Source organism: Macrobrachium nipponense, chromosome 29 (genome assembly GCF_015104395.2).
Source record: "Macrobrachium nipponense isolate FS-2020 chromosome 29, ASM1510439v2, whole genome shotgun sequence".
NCBI lineage: Eukaryota > Metazoa > Arthropoda > Malacostraca > Decapoda > Palaemonidae > Macrobrachium > Macrobrachium nipponense.
This window is the reverse complement of record NC_061092.1, coordinates 26,130,122-26,145,121: the sequence shown is the minus strand read 5'-3', so window position 1 is coordinate 26,145,121 and position 15,000 is coordinate 26,130,122. Positions and strand designations below refer to the sequence as shown.

At 38.7% G+C, this 15,000-nt stretch overlaps 1 protein-coding gene across 1 annotated transcript in view; it reads left to right on the top strand.

Moving 5' to 3' along the window:
* LOC135206201 (uncharacterized) overlaps positions 1-14,751 on the top strand; it is a 22,252-nt gene extending 7,501 nt beyond the window's left edge. The window contains exons 2-3 of the mRNA XM_064237534.1: positions 8,602-9,872; positions 13,523-14,751. Of these exons, the coding sequence (XP_064093604.1) occupies positions 8,602-9,872; positions 13,523-13,597 (1,346 nt within the window). The 3' untranslated portion in view covers positions 13,598-14,751. The remainder of the gene's footprint in view (positions 1-8,601; positions 9,873-13,522) is intronic.
* The last annotated feature ends 249 nt before the right edge of the window (positions 14,752-15,000 follow it).

Here is a 15,000-nt window from a genome sequence, read left to right as displayed (position 1 = left end):
CCTCCTTCCTCTCTTCCCCTACCCCCCACCTTCCCTCCCTCGAGTCCCTCCCTGGGGTCCCTCCATATCCCCAATCGCTGGGCCACATCTGCTACTGTTGGGAAGTTGCAATTTGTCACTTGCAATTTAAATACTGCAGTAAGTACAAAACATCAATATTGTTGGATACTGTGATTTAGTACGCTAATATCATAGTCGATTCCGCACAGCTTGGGCGTCAACGTTTTGACATATGTTCGGAATTAGGTAGAAAATGAAAGTTCTTTCTTTCAAAAAGTCACTGGATAATATTTCGCAAACGATTTTTGATACCGCTTACATTCAAATAAGTTTACACTGGTACCTACCTAATCATTTTGAGCTTAATTCCAATGCTTGAGTCACTCTTGAATCCTGAAATCTCTACTAGTTTTCAAAATCTTTTGCTAAACAAGATGTGATTGCGTAGTACAGAATTTATTATCATTCTTGCAAAACTGATTTGAAAAATCTGGCAGCTTTTGTGGGAATAATTTTTCGGTTCTGGTACGACAAAGATAAATATAATTTCGCTGATTCATTAATTAACAGTCAAACTTTTTTTTTTTTTTTATATTAGGAGCAAGTTTTCCTCATTTTTTTTAATTCATTGTCCAAGGAATAATTTCCTCTATGTTCCCTTTCATTAATAATTTTGACTGATTTCCGTGTCTTCCAGCATCGTAGTGATCTAATGTATCCCTAAATGCACGTTACTTCGCACAGCTGTGATCTATTTCAAATAATCTTCTCCCTTATCAATTACTTTACTTTTATGTCAGTTATGACTTAAGAAACCATTGATTTCCGCACCAGTTATAATGGTGTGCGTCTTTTTGCATCACGCTTCACGTGGAGAGAGAGAGAGAGAGAGAGAGAGAGAGAGAGAGCCTTACTAAACCGAGATTACAGCTCCATGAGACAGTTTATTCATAGATACTGCTTTCTAGATCGGGTGGAAGGAAAACGAAACTTACAGTCTCTATGAAGAGAGAGAGAGAGAGAGAGAGAGAGAGAGAGAGAGAGAGAGAGAGAGAGAACTAGGCAATATGACATCACATTAATCCTTCGCAGACATTTGAATTCTAGCTCCGGTTTATGTGCTCGGTTGGTTTCATGCCTCGAATCCTGCCGCTGCTTCCACATCAGGCAAAAAAAAAAAGAAAAAAAAAAAAAAAAAAAAAAAGACGAGAGCAAAAGGAAACCAAATTGTGGCGGCCTCTTACTCCGTTGATCAATCGAGCAACAGTCGGCCAGTCCCTCCAATTCCGTGTGGAAGGTTTACAATGGACCCATCCTTCCTTTTCTTTCGCCTTTATCGCGGCTTTTGCGGTCTGTCTGATTGGCTGCCGCCGCTGCTGCCTCTCTACGGATGGAAAAAAAAATAACTTTGGAACCAAACTTCTCGTTCATTTTCGAGTCTCGCTTGACTTTTAAATCAAGAACACAAGACCACGAACCTTTGTTTTTTTCGAATGTACCTCTGTAATCGACACAGCTGTTCCCAGCTGTCTAATTCAGATCGGATAATTGAGATGGACGCTCGACCACGGACCCAATTCACAGATGTTGAAGTGTGGCGTAACTGAAGGGAGAAGGTGATTTATATTTCTTTAGGAGTGTCCGAAGAAATTATTTTGTCGCAACTCTTACCGATATATCTTAAACCCTCCACACTTTTGGAAGAGTATTTAACCCACAAATGTTTTAACGTGATTGTTCATGATCATAATTTAATTGTTGTTATTTTGTTCACCGAGGTCAGTTTGGTTCATAGACCACTAATATATATATATATATATATATATATATATATATATATATATATATATATATATGTGTGTGTGTGTGTGTATGTGTGTGTGTATAGGTACATACGTATATATATGTATCTAGATACAAGCATAAACATACATACATTCATGCATGCATACATTTTATATATATATATTATCATATATATATATATATATATAGATATATATGTATATATTATGTATATATATACATATATGTGTATTTATTGTATTATATAAGCGAACTAAAGAAGGAAAATCATGTGTACGGTATATATAATTATGGAGACGGCAGGAACAATACAATTAAATATATAAATATGGTTAGTAATGGAAATGCGAGCTAAAGATTTTAGTAAAAGTTGAAAAAGACAAAAAAGTGTTGCGTGCCTGTAATCGTCTTGTACGAAAAAACTTGACCAACGGGGAAATTCAACCTCTTCCTGAGTAAAATAGTACAAATAACGTAAATACCGAGATTGCCTTTATTTTACTTTTCCCCGAAAGTGGGATGTTATTCAGCTGCTTTCTGAAACTACCATTTTGTATTTCCATGAGAATCAATGCTAATTAGCTGTTTCAATCTCGCGTCCCCCTAGAAGGGTCCAATGTCTCCCCCCAAATGGCAGGACCACCTCAATTTGGGAACCAATTTATCCGTCTACCTAAACCTTACGTTATTTCTCGGATAGAAGTAAAAATTCTTGAATAAATGTGCTAGAGTAAAAAGTTTCCGATAATTTTAGAATTTTCCAGGTGGAAGAGTTTTTAACAATATTTCGAAAGTGGAGATTCTTTGAAAAACTTCAGCTGAGACAATAATAACATTTTACTTTCCACTAATGATGGCGGGGAAATTGGAGGAGTCTCGGTCGATGTGGTGGAAGTGATCTGTTGTATACGTGTTGATTATGGCCACCAGAAAGGTGAAATCACCCTTTCATACAACCCTATATATGCCTGTTTTCATTTCATAATTTTCTACGCGCTTCGTTCGAGTAACTTTCAGTCTGTTAGATCTTGCTGAGATAGTCGGCGATATGTCTGTCTGTCTATTGCTGAATCTCGCCCTCCTTTACATGCTGTGAATAAGCGAGTTAATTTCACTTCTCAGGATACAGATGTGTTTACGACCCTCTAATATGGACACACCAATCGTGCATCAGGGGAAAGTATCTGGCTAACAGCTCAAATCACAAGAAAATGCTGAGAAGTGGCATTTAAGACCAAAATAAAAATCCAGACGCAAGAAAAGAGAGAGAGAGAGAGAGAGAGAGAGAGAGAGAGAGAGAGAGAGAGAGAGAGAGAGAACAAAGGTTCATGCAATCATAGACTTGTGTGGCAGGTAAATATTCCCTGCTTCCTTGTGGAAATTAAATTAAAGGGCATGTAAAATTTACGGCGAAAATGAATGACATTTTCCTTTCTCCTGAGATGCAATGAAATTTTTTTTTATTTACATGACTGCACTGCCATCATATTCAGCAAGAGTTTTTATTAATGAATGCATTGTCGCAAGATTCAATGGTATTCCTTGACAATGGCCACCTTTTGTTCAGAGTACGGATATCAATCCACTTAACGATAGCATGAAAACTGCTTCAAAAGATCCCCCGTCTTACATGAATAACTAAGTAGAATTAAAATGACAAGAATCAGCGACGACGGTGAAAGTATTGACCCATCTGTAGTATTCACAATTACAATAAACTATAAAGAAATTTGACTTTCAATGCCAACTTTCGCAAAACGTAAAACACAGCAAAACAGGGTCATCAAAAAAAAAAAAAGTGTATTGAATTACACATGACACTACCAAACAAATATAAAAAATAATGTATATATATATACATACATATATATATATATATATATATATATATATATATATATATATATATATATAAAACAAGAAGTAGACAAATGAATCAGCTCAATCAAAGCAATGAAAAGGAACTTGTTGAAAGCATTACTGGGCCTCTTAAATTGGCATCCGTAACAAGCCTAGTATAGTCCACTGCTCCAAAATTGCATCTTTTAGGAAATAAAAGCTCTCCTGCGCTGACGACTATAGATCATCGTGGTCCATAAACGCTATACGGTTACTCAACCTTTAAAATGGGTTACATGCGCTATCTGAAGAGGTAGGGGTAATAAGAAGTACAAAACTGTGCAGTTTGAGCGATGGGCATTATAACAAGCAAGGTCAGACGATCATCACCATAAGTTTGTGGTACGTCACTATACTGTGACCGGAATTTATTAAGTAAAAAGCCACAATGGTGTATATGAGCGAGTGTATTAAAAAAAAAAGAAAAAAAAAGAGCTTTGGATCGTTGTGTTCTTCAGCCAACTGAATCAAAATACTTGTATTTCTTTGAGACAATTGAGGGAAAAAAATGTTCTCGGTAACAGTCCAGGAAACCGTCAAACAATCTTTCGTTCACCACCCACGAATCCGCTAGCCACTAGAAACGAGCATCGTACGACCGAGAGACAGCCGTTAAGAAGATCACAACGGCTGGCTCACAGATACGGGGAAACAGCTATTACATAACCTCCATTTCTTTATTTGTGCCGAAAGATGGTCGATGGTTTCCTGGACTTGCATACAAAAAAATCGTCAAATGTCATCTTAAGGTGCGTCCACACGGTCGAACAATGTCCAACGGGCAAACATTGTTACCATAGCGTAGGCGAAGCAAGATGGCGTCATAAGCGTTGAAAAGATGGAAGTAGATCTGATAACACAGTGATACCAGATGAGGTTGTATGCCACTGCTTTACTCGGCTCACAAGGCAGACTGGCAGGCAATTGTTCATTGGTAACAATGTTTGTCCGTCAGACATTGTTCGAGCGTGTGGACGCACCTTTAAGAAATACATGTATTTTTATTCAGTTGGCTGAGAAGGACCGTTGTTCCCTTTTTTTAACTTTGTATATTGCTAAAAATACAGTCGATCATATACATTATTGATGCTTTTTTACTTATCACCATTAAGTCTAACAACAAATCGACTGTATGCTATTCGACCAGACAGCTTGAAGTAATCCTTTCAGGAAACAGGCACAGAGGAATATATAATATTATGATCTTCGCGGGTTATTCATTTCGACCTTTATTAAAGACCGGCACCCGGTACTTTCAGCAACTCTGACCCCAGGTCATCTCTGGTCGTGAGAACTAGCCTGTCCTCTCGCGTGAAGAAAGCACTAGTGACCAATATAACACAGGGGAATTTTTCTATTGTATATTACAACTCCCTCAAACTATGTTGGTCACCTGCAAACCTGAAATTGAGACTTTGTTGCCAAAACTTACCAGAACTGGAACAACTTCACTCCCAGTAACTTCGTCGCGAGTAATCAGAAGTCAAACCTCATGCATGCACGCACACATACAAACATAAATCTACTGTACAAATGTATATAAAATGTATATATATATATATACACATCTGTATGTATGTATAAAGACATGGGGCTATCAAACCCATCCACCAGAGTCGCAAAGCTATGGAAAGCTAACACCTTCCAGTCACTGCTTAAAAAGGGAAAATACGCACATACACACGCATATATATATATATATATATATATATATATATATATATATATATATATATATTTGTGTGTTCCCCGCCTTTTTCCTGTCTCCCCAATTCCTTGGCCATTTAGTCAGAAACGCGGAGAGCGCGAAGACAATTCACCAAGTAGCGATAAAACAAAGTCGTTAGAAGTCGGTCTCGTTAGAAAGTGAAAGATTTACGGCTGACCGCAAGTAATACCGATGACAGATGGCCCAGAGTTGCACAAAAAGGCACCCGACATTACGAGGGCGGAGCGGAAGTTATATAACTAACAGGAAGACGCGAAAGAGCTGGTCAAACTAATAATGGCGCGGCGCTAACCTTGACACAAAACGAAGAAAAGGCAGCGGCGATTTCTAAGCTGCTCAGAATCGAAGTTGTCTTCTTACATGATGAGGTCTCCCTTCCCATCAGTGCCTTTCAGACGATCTCTCAAAATAGACATGGGACACTTATTTAGAATATGGATGTATACACCATTTTACACTTGGTCTACACTCTAGATTTTACCTTTACATCACGTGATGGGATTTTGGAACCTGGTGCTCAATTTCACTTCTACCGGCCGACTTTGTCCTGAATAAAAATTTCCTTTCTTTTTTATTGCAAGTTATTTATAACCAAAGAATATTATTGGCGTCACCGCCAGATTACTTGAACTAATGAATCAATTCGGAACCAACACGGAATGGCTCATTCTGATTTACATTAAAGAATATTTTCAGGAAATCATATTTGGCTATTTCTTTTATTTGAACCCATATCAATAAAACGTATAAGGGAATTGAAATTAGTCCTAATCCCAAAGTCTTGGGTTATAAGTTGGGAAGGAAATTCAAAATGACGGACTTGAACTCATAACATCCCACAAGACATTCAAAATTGATAGTGATGGAAAATCATCGAAAGTCTGAAACAGCAAGACGAAAATGTACAATGAGAGAGAGAGAGAGAGAGAGAGAGAGAGAGAGAGATAGAGAGAGAGGAGAGAGAGACGAGAGAGAGAGGAGAGAAGGGAGAGAGGGAGAGAGAGAGGAGAGAGAGAGAGAGATTCATCTTCAAATAGGTCATCTTTAACAGATGTTTCGAACAATATTATTGAAGAGAGAAAAGACAATAAGAGTGATTTTTAAATCTCATTAAATCACTCAAATTACCTGTCTTTTTTTTTTTCTTTTTTACCTACGTTCAACTGTGTTTCAGGTACGCCTGAAAAACTGTTTATTTACGGAAGCGAATTATCTGACTGAGCGTGACTTTTTTTATAAGCGCAAATATTAAGCCACACCACCCACTTTATATCACCTGTGTATGTATTAACATGAAAAAGGATAATATAAATTAAATTAATATATATATAGTCTATAGAACATTAAAAACTATATATAATATATATATATTATATATATACATATATATAATATTATAAATAATATAATATTATTATAATATATAAATAAAATATATACACACATATATATAGACTACATACGTTTACAATGAAAATGAGTAAAGATAATTAGACCGAAGCGCGTGCGAAATTGACTAATGTATATTTGCAAGAAAAAATACAACTGGGAATGTGCTTTCATAGCATTATAAAAAAAGAGGGAGAAAGCAAAAAAAAGCTTTAACGAAGGAATAGGAATGGAATAAAGAACTGGATAAGAGACAAGGCGAGACCCTTCAACACCGAGTCGAGAGGTTGCCACATGTGCCACCGGAAGGGTTTTGGTCACTGGGAGGTTGGGTGGGTTGAGGGGGGTGTTGGGGGAGGGGGGTGGGGGTGGCGCGGGTGGCGTTGACTGGAGCAGCTGACGCTGTTGCGTGGCCATGTTACGTCACTGTTGTGAGACGTCAGTTGCAATGGAGGAAAGTGCTTTTAAGGCAGTTGGTTGGTTTAAATGAAGACGTCTTCTGCCAGAATGGCCGTTGTCCTGGGTGGTCAGGTTTGCAGGGGAGTAGGAGGCCTGATGTGAACCTCCGGCCTACTGTAACCAACAGAGACGATCTTTAACATAAGCGAAAATTTTGTCCTTTGATGAAAATTTATATCTAAACGAAGTATTACTCTCTGACCATTGGAATTCTTGAATTTCCTATAATGCATGAATGATTAGGTTGTGTTCGGGCGGCGTGTCTGCATCAGATGCTTCTATAATGAGTTGCAGTACGTTGCTTGGATCAATAATGCAGCATCACAATCATCTGATGCATCGAACATTCGACTTGGGTTGCCTCGTGTTAAGCCAGTGCTGCCTGATATGAAAAGCACTTCAAAATTTATAAGTTCCTTGCGGGGGTTGGCGTACCTCGCTTCGTCAGTGGTCAGTTAGGTTACATCTGACTTCTTTCCTTTAGTTTTTCCTACAAGAGACATAAGCTTATTGCTCTCGGTCCCTGTGATATCCTGGACAACCTTCCCTCGAGGTCTTCTGACGCATGATTTGTAATGAGACATCTTCCCAGTTCAACGTGATATCCTGTGTTGTCTTCGAGACTTTTTTTTTTTTACCCTCATGATTTATGTTCAAGTATATTGCTTTCTTATAATTTCTCATAATACCGTCTCCTACGCCATTATTAGGTCTTATTTATTCAGTGCTTTTCTTTTCTATATTTTTATTTACGTCTTGCTCCGACTTTTGAGGTTTCGCTGCTACTCCATTATAACATTTATGTATGTGTATTGCCCTTTTCTATACAAAGAATTGTTATATACAGATTATAATTGTACCATAAATATTCATTATAAAGGTTTCCTGATGACGGAAAATGCAAGGATGGTCCTAGACGACCAACATTTTTGACGGAATATTTGGCCCATTTGTAATCTATTTATATATGTGAATGTATAAAATTTGCCTAACTTACCCCGCTTGACAAAAAGTGGCTTCCAAGAAAAATGAGACAACGATCACTGAGCATTCACACTTGAAACGGCTGAATTTGTGAATGAACCAAATGTATAAAAAACTTCCATTACATTGTAGAACATTACCTTATGTAACTGTAGCATTTCGTCATATATTTTCCCTGGAATAGATTTGTGTCTTTCATTTAAATTATTTTTCCTCAAGACTGAACCTGTACCTGTGGTCAAATCATTTTACAAATAGGAAAACTATTGACTGTATAATAGTCTTGATTATGAGAACCAAATTTCCCTCACAGATGTTGTTTTTTATTTTCGCAGCCTTATCATGGAGAACTGGCACCGCAGAGAAGAACATGGACTTGGGAGACGCAACATCCTGGGCAACTTATGCGTGGGCTGAACCCTGGAAAGGGGTTTTGGGTACGTACACGATCCAACCACGAAACGACGAGGTTCAGACTCGAGACATCAAGGGTGAAGAAGCTCCCACTCAAGAAATTCCTAAGAAGCAGCCGCAGAAACGGCATTACGTCCATTACATTCCACTGACTAACCCTGAAGGACTAGAACGCCCGCGCAAGCAACATTTTGGTGGTGAAGAAGGACCCATTTACGATACGTGGGAGCAAGCGCCACTGCTAGCCAAGGAGGGCCTCACCTCGGAAGAAGCTCTTTGGGTTCCAGTCGGACAACCTTTGCAGGTCATTAAGCAGGGCTATTCGTGGGGGTCTCAAGCTTTCGACCAAAGCTTTCAAAAGCAGCCTCGTCTGGCTGTGGAAACTCACTTGGCATATGAACACCCTTTCCCACCATCCTCTTATTTACCCACCACTCGTCTTCCTCGTTCACAGCCCCTTCCTCCAACTACTGTCTCTACTCCAGCCCCAGAACCCTCGCTGATTGCTACCCTTTTGCCATCGACAACTCCCTATTCCAAAGACACTTATGAGCCTGAGCACAAAATAGCAAAGCCTCATCCCACCGTAGGATACCATCCACATCTTCCCCCACTCTACCATTCGGCTCCTCACTATCCCATTCCACCACGGAAATACTACCTCACGGACGAAAGCCCATTGAAATACAAGCATGGATATGCCTTAAGAAAATATATCCTGAATACAGAACCAACAGTTACACATTCCGATCCAGGAGATGTAGTGGTAAAGGCTGCCGATGTTACAGCAAATGAAATTGAAACGCCAAGTGATATGACTGATGACACCACCTCTACCACTTTATCAGCCTCAGAAGAAAATTCGAATTCAGGTTTCAAACATGAAGATGTTCCAAAAAGCCCCCCAGCCCACAAGTACAGACCGCATGTCACTTATTCTCCACCTTACAGTCACAGTCTCCATCTACATCCTTACCCACCAGTTCACTCAAATTACAATCCTCCACCATACGGTCATTACCTCCACCAAAGGCCTCCCTATCCTACAAATGATGTCTATTATCCTACACCAGGAACAATTCGAAAATATTTGCTAAACACATCACCCAGCAGTTCCCCTGAAGATTCCCAGCCTGACACTGGCGATGATCAAGGCAAACCAGACCTTTCAACATTTGATATCTACGAAATGGTATGTCATCCTTAATTATATAAAGAATTCAGTCTTTTTCAATGTTACTCAGTCCTCTACTTCAATCCTTCTTTCGCCCCTCATCCGTTCAATCTCTATCGTAATCAACCCTTCTTTTTTTTCTATTAATTCTGATCTTGGAATCATGCATATCCGAATGTGATTCCCACAGCTCGCCCAAGTTCAAGGATTCAAAGACAACATCTCTAGCAATTTTTCTGATTACACTTCCATCCAATTACGTGACTCCGTTTGACGAAAATCAAACTCATCTCCTCACTCCTTAAAACATTTCGGTGATCAGGTTATTTTAGAATTGTATAATGGCCACCTGACAACTCAGGTGGCTAAGCCTGCTTAAAAAAAAAAAAAAAAAAAAACTAGCTCTTGAGTTCCTCCCTTAATCTAAATCCTGAGAGTTAATCTTGGCCTTTCTATCCTTTGGGCATCTCTTCCCCTAACTTCATCATCAAAAAGGATAAATCAACGAAATGGTTTTTAATTAATGACCCCATCCTGAATTCGCCTCCGGATCTTCTCGTCCTCCTCTGCAAATCATCTGGTCGCCTCTTCTTGTTTGAGGACGCCTTTCGCCACCATTCAAATGTGCTGAAGAGGAGAACCATTTCTTCTCTCAAGTGACTTAGTAACACCTGCTTGGCCACCACTTCCATCACTTACTCTCTTCAAACTGGCGTTTCTTGGACTCCTCTTGTTGGTGATTATACTTCTACCAAACATTGGACTTTCCCCCCTTGCTCCCAGGATTTCTTGTTCCTGTATTCCTCTATCGTTTCTTCATCCCCAAATGTAATATGTGACTTACGTCGTTGATCTAACCAACTAGCACAAAAATATCCCATCCACATCCATTAAGCCATTCCCAACGAGTAAATCTTGCGTTTCATAAAACTTGTAAACCCTCTCGATTATTTTCTTCACTGACTGCTACCAAACAGTCATGCATTCCGAAAACCTCTTCTCTATGTATGAACTATCACTTAAGCTGATAGCTACAAGGAACATCCTGAATGCCCATATTGCCGTTCTATAGTAGATTCTCATCAACTGTACATCTGATGTTTAGGCCAGTCCCTTACGACACTCCTGATTGGCTCTTGATAAGCCAATCACAGGGCTGGAAGCTCTCAGTCTCTCGAGAGAGTTCACATAGGCAGGATGTATGTTCCACCTCTCCTGAGGGGTATCCCTCATGATAGGTGGAATATAGTACATCCTGCCTATAAGAACTCTCTCGAGAGACTGAGAGCTTCCAGCCCTGTGATCGGCTTATCAACAACCAATCAGGAGCGTCGTAAGGGACTGTGTCTAGACATCAGATGCATGGTTGATGTGAATCTACTATAGTACATCATTCCTACTCGTTTTAGCTGATTCTCATAGTCATGCACAGCATTTTTGCACTGGAGTCCCCCAGCTATCCAAAAGCACCTGGCATATCTACTGCAACATATCCTTGTTAATCTAAACATAACATTCTTCTTTCCTTTACCAGTTGGTAGGCTGACAGGATAATATCCGCAGTTGCTGAAGGAGATTCAGGCTCGGCTTTGTTGTAGCCTCGTCTCCCGACCAGTCAAAGAAGTTACTATTTCAGTCAGACTGCTGGTGCTGAAGGCTCTTCAGATATTTTGACGTTTCTTGCTGCTTCAGCTAAGGCTAAACGTCTTTAATATGCTTTATATTCCGTTCATATTCAGGTCTTTATAGGGAAAACAACAACGAAGAGCAAACTAGAGGGCACCTTGTTCCCGCTTCATAGGTAAAGAAGGTGAACTACTCTTACCCAATCAGGTAACGAGACTACCAAGAGTACACATACCTTTTTCTTCGTAGGGAAGAAATAAACAGAAAACGGAATATTTGCGTGTATAACACGACAAATTGTGGTTTTGTATAAAAACAGATGCTGTACGGCATTCGCAAGCACTTTTGCACCATTACAGCGTGTCGCTTCGTATCAGATAATGAAACGCGTTAATTTATGAAACTTTATTGATCATTTCAAACATTATATATAAAAATGGAAATAATATTTATGTACACCTGGATGGTAAACCAAAATGAATTTCATATTTTGTATTACTGCCTTCTGGCACATACAGTTTGCATTATAAGAGTAAATGAATAAATAAATAAAATACGATAAAATAAAAGAATCTCAGCCCTTGGTGAGAAGCTGACCACTTCCCAGGACCTGCGGAACGACCTGGTCATACTGATTTACTCGCCCTCATGAAGACTGACCCGAGCAAGACCATCGTTTCAGCAGCCATCAACAAAATGGTGAAGTAAAAAATCACAGCGAGAAACCAATAACGGACAACCTGGTCGATACCAGCACCCGGAGCGAGCCACAATGTCTAAACCAAGATGGACAGTTGTTTGGCAATTTCCGAGGAGCTTTACGTCACTTCAGACTGCTTCCAAAATTTAGTTTGAAGAAATTCCCGTAAGATATGAATTTCCACAAAGCTCTGCGACAGATTTTAGACGATATTCTTTATATACTTATATCACTAAATAGCCACACGCCTTCATTGCGTACACATATTCCTACTACTCGTGTTTGGCTTCATTGAGACGGAATGGTTTAGATTCCAGAATCTTTATTTTGCTTTGTCAATTAAAGAATCTGGAATCTGAACCACTCCGCTCCACTGAAGCCCAACACGAGTAGTAGGAATATATATATATATATATATATATATATATATATATATATATATATATATATATATATATGTATATATATATATATCATATATATATATATGTGTGTGTGTGTGTGTGTGTGTGTGTGTATGCATTGTATGTGTATCTGCGAACTCTTACATATTACACTCAATACTTTTTGAGGATGTTCTGCCAATCATACTCGTATATGAAGACTAAGATGAGCCCTATCAAGACCGGATTCTCTAGTTGCAAAACATTTAGCATCGCCACTTGAGCTACAGAAGGTGAATGAAGAGCCTCTCTGTATATCTCTGAACAACCTAACTTTCTAAATGAATGCAAATTCAGACTTTCATCATAGCTCTATGGCATTAACGTCAATGGCGTTTTAAATTATATCACATCGCTACTTTATCTGTGCACTTATGTACTTATATTACTAACGGAGTAACTATAGTGGTCATGTTAGTCACGCGGCGGCATCTTTTGTACTATAGTAGATTCACATCAAGCGTGCATCTGATGTCTATGCCAGTCCCTTACGACGCTCAGTCTCTCTCAAGAGTTCACATAGGCAGGAAGTATGTTCCATCTCTCCTGAGGGATACGTTTGAAAGCCGTATCACTCAGGAGAGATGGAACATACATCCTGCCTATGTGAACGCTCGAGAGAGACTAAGAGTTTCCAGCCCTGTGACTGGCTTATGAACAACCAATCAGGAGCGTTGTAAGGGCCTAGACATCAAATGCACGGGAGATGTGAGTCTACTATAGTTGTAGTGACAGTTGCAACAGTGGTAAAAGAATGATTAAAATATATTACTTACTCTATTAAGATACATAGTAGATAAAAGTGTTTGCAATAATTTCCATTTATTTGTTATTCTGAAGCTTTTTCTCATAGTTGTGTCTAAACCTCAAAGAATTAAACGTTTCTATTTTCTTTTCAGCTACGAATGCCTAGAAGTACCGGTACGTCGTGGCAAAGTGTGCAATATGGACCCAGTTCAACTGTTACTCGATGATTATTCATCCAAGCTAAAATCCATACATAGTTTTTTTTCTTTTTTTTCACGGCTTTTAAGACGGACGCTTATTTTGAAGCCAGGACATTGCTATTTTTACGCTAGATTACTGATGTTAATTTCTAAAATTACCATCATCTTAACTTCTTTAAGAAGTCTTTGAGTGATATTTTCCCCACTGCTCCTGGCTACTGTTCCGTAATCTAACTGACATTCACATGTTTCTGTTCGTCATTTGCCATAGCTCTAGTCTGAATAAACGAATTCTCTGCGTTTGTCAATGAATCGTTTTATGGTTTACAGCATTTTGTTGTTATGTAAGTTTGAAGGCCCCATACACTGAACAATTGTCGTTATCGACAAACGCACACACTATCCAGACAGTATGAACGATCTCCGCACTGATTTCAGTCTGAACAAAGATTTTGTCTCGAGAAGACATGGCGTCATCTCTAGAACAGATGTACGCGATAGCTTTATATCGGCAGACAAACCTGTTCGTGACAGATTCCCGCTGAGATCGTTCAGACACGAAGCTCCGCCCACTTTTGCATTCAGACAAGCCCATACACAATGCTTTTGCGAACGATACAGACAATCGTTCAGTGAATGGGACCCTTTAGAGTCTGGTTATATCTCCATTTGTTGTTATTTCCAAAGTGTTGTATGTTTAAGTTAATAGAAATCAATATTTACTCTGAAATTACATAATTCTTAAACTACTTGGTCATGAATTGTGAAACTGAAAATAAAACGTCTCACAAGTATCAAAACCAGTCTACGTCATGAACACGGTTGCCAAAAGAACTCACTAAAATTTCTCGATTTACTCATTTGTGGATTGGTCAAAGTTTTCTAATGTTATAAAATTTGAAAAGAAAACATAGAAATTGTATAGAAAAATTAAACTTTTTTTTCTAGTCTGTATCCATTGTTGAACTGGTTGTGTAAGTGTGATGCTTCTGAGAACCACTCATGCAAATGCCTTCCGTTTTTGCTGATATCGACACATTTTCATGATTATATGTAAAAATTTCCTTGATGTGACTGTCCTTTATAGTCTGAGGGTATAGTGTTCATAACATCATTTTCAATAATGATTTTGACTATTTACAGTTTTTTTAGGTGTGAATCTTTTGTTAACTATTATTCTAGAAATATGAAAATAGTAAAAAAATATGATCAAATGACTGTGTATGATTTAAGCCTCCATAGATAAGTGGACGACTGACCAAGGATACTTTCATATTTTTATCCTCCAACTCCAATATTAATAAAAATAAAATTGCAGAGTCGACGTAGAAAGTGAACCACTTTCTCAAAAAACCGAAGCAATCTACTTCAAGTGTCCTCCAAGACACACTATTTTTTCACAGCCTGGAAAGTCGCCGAAGACGTCGCAC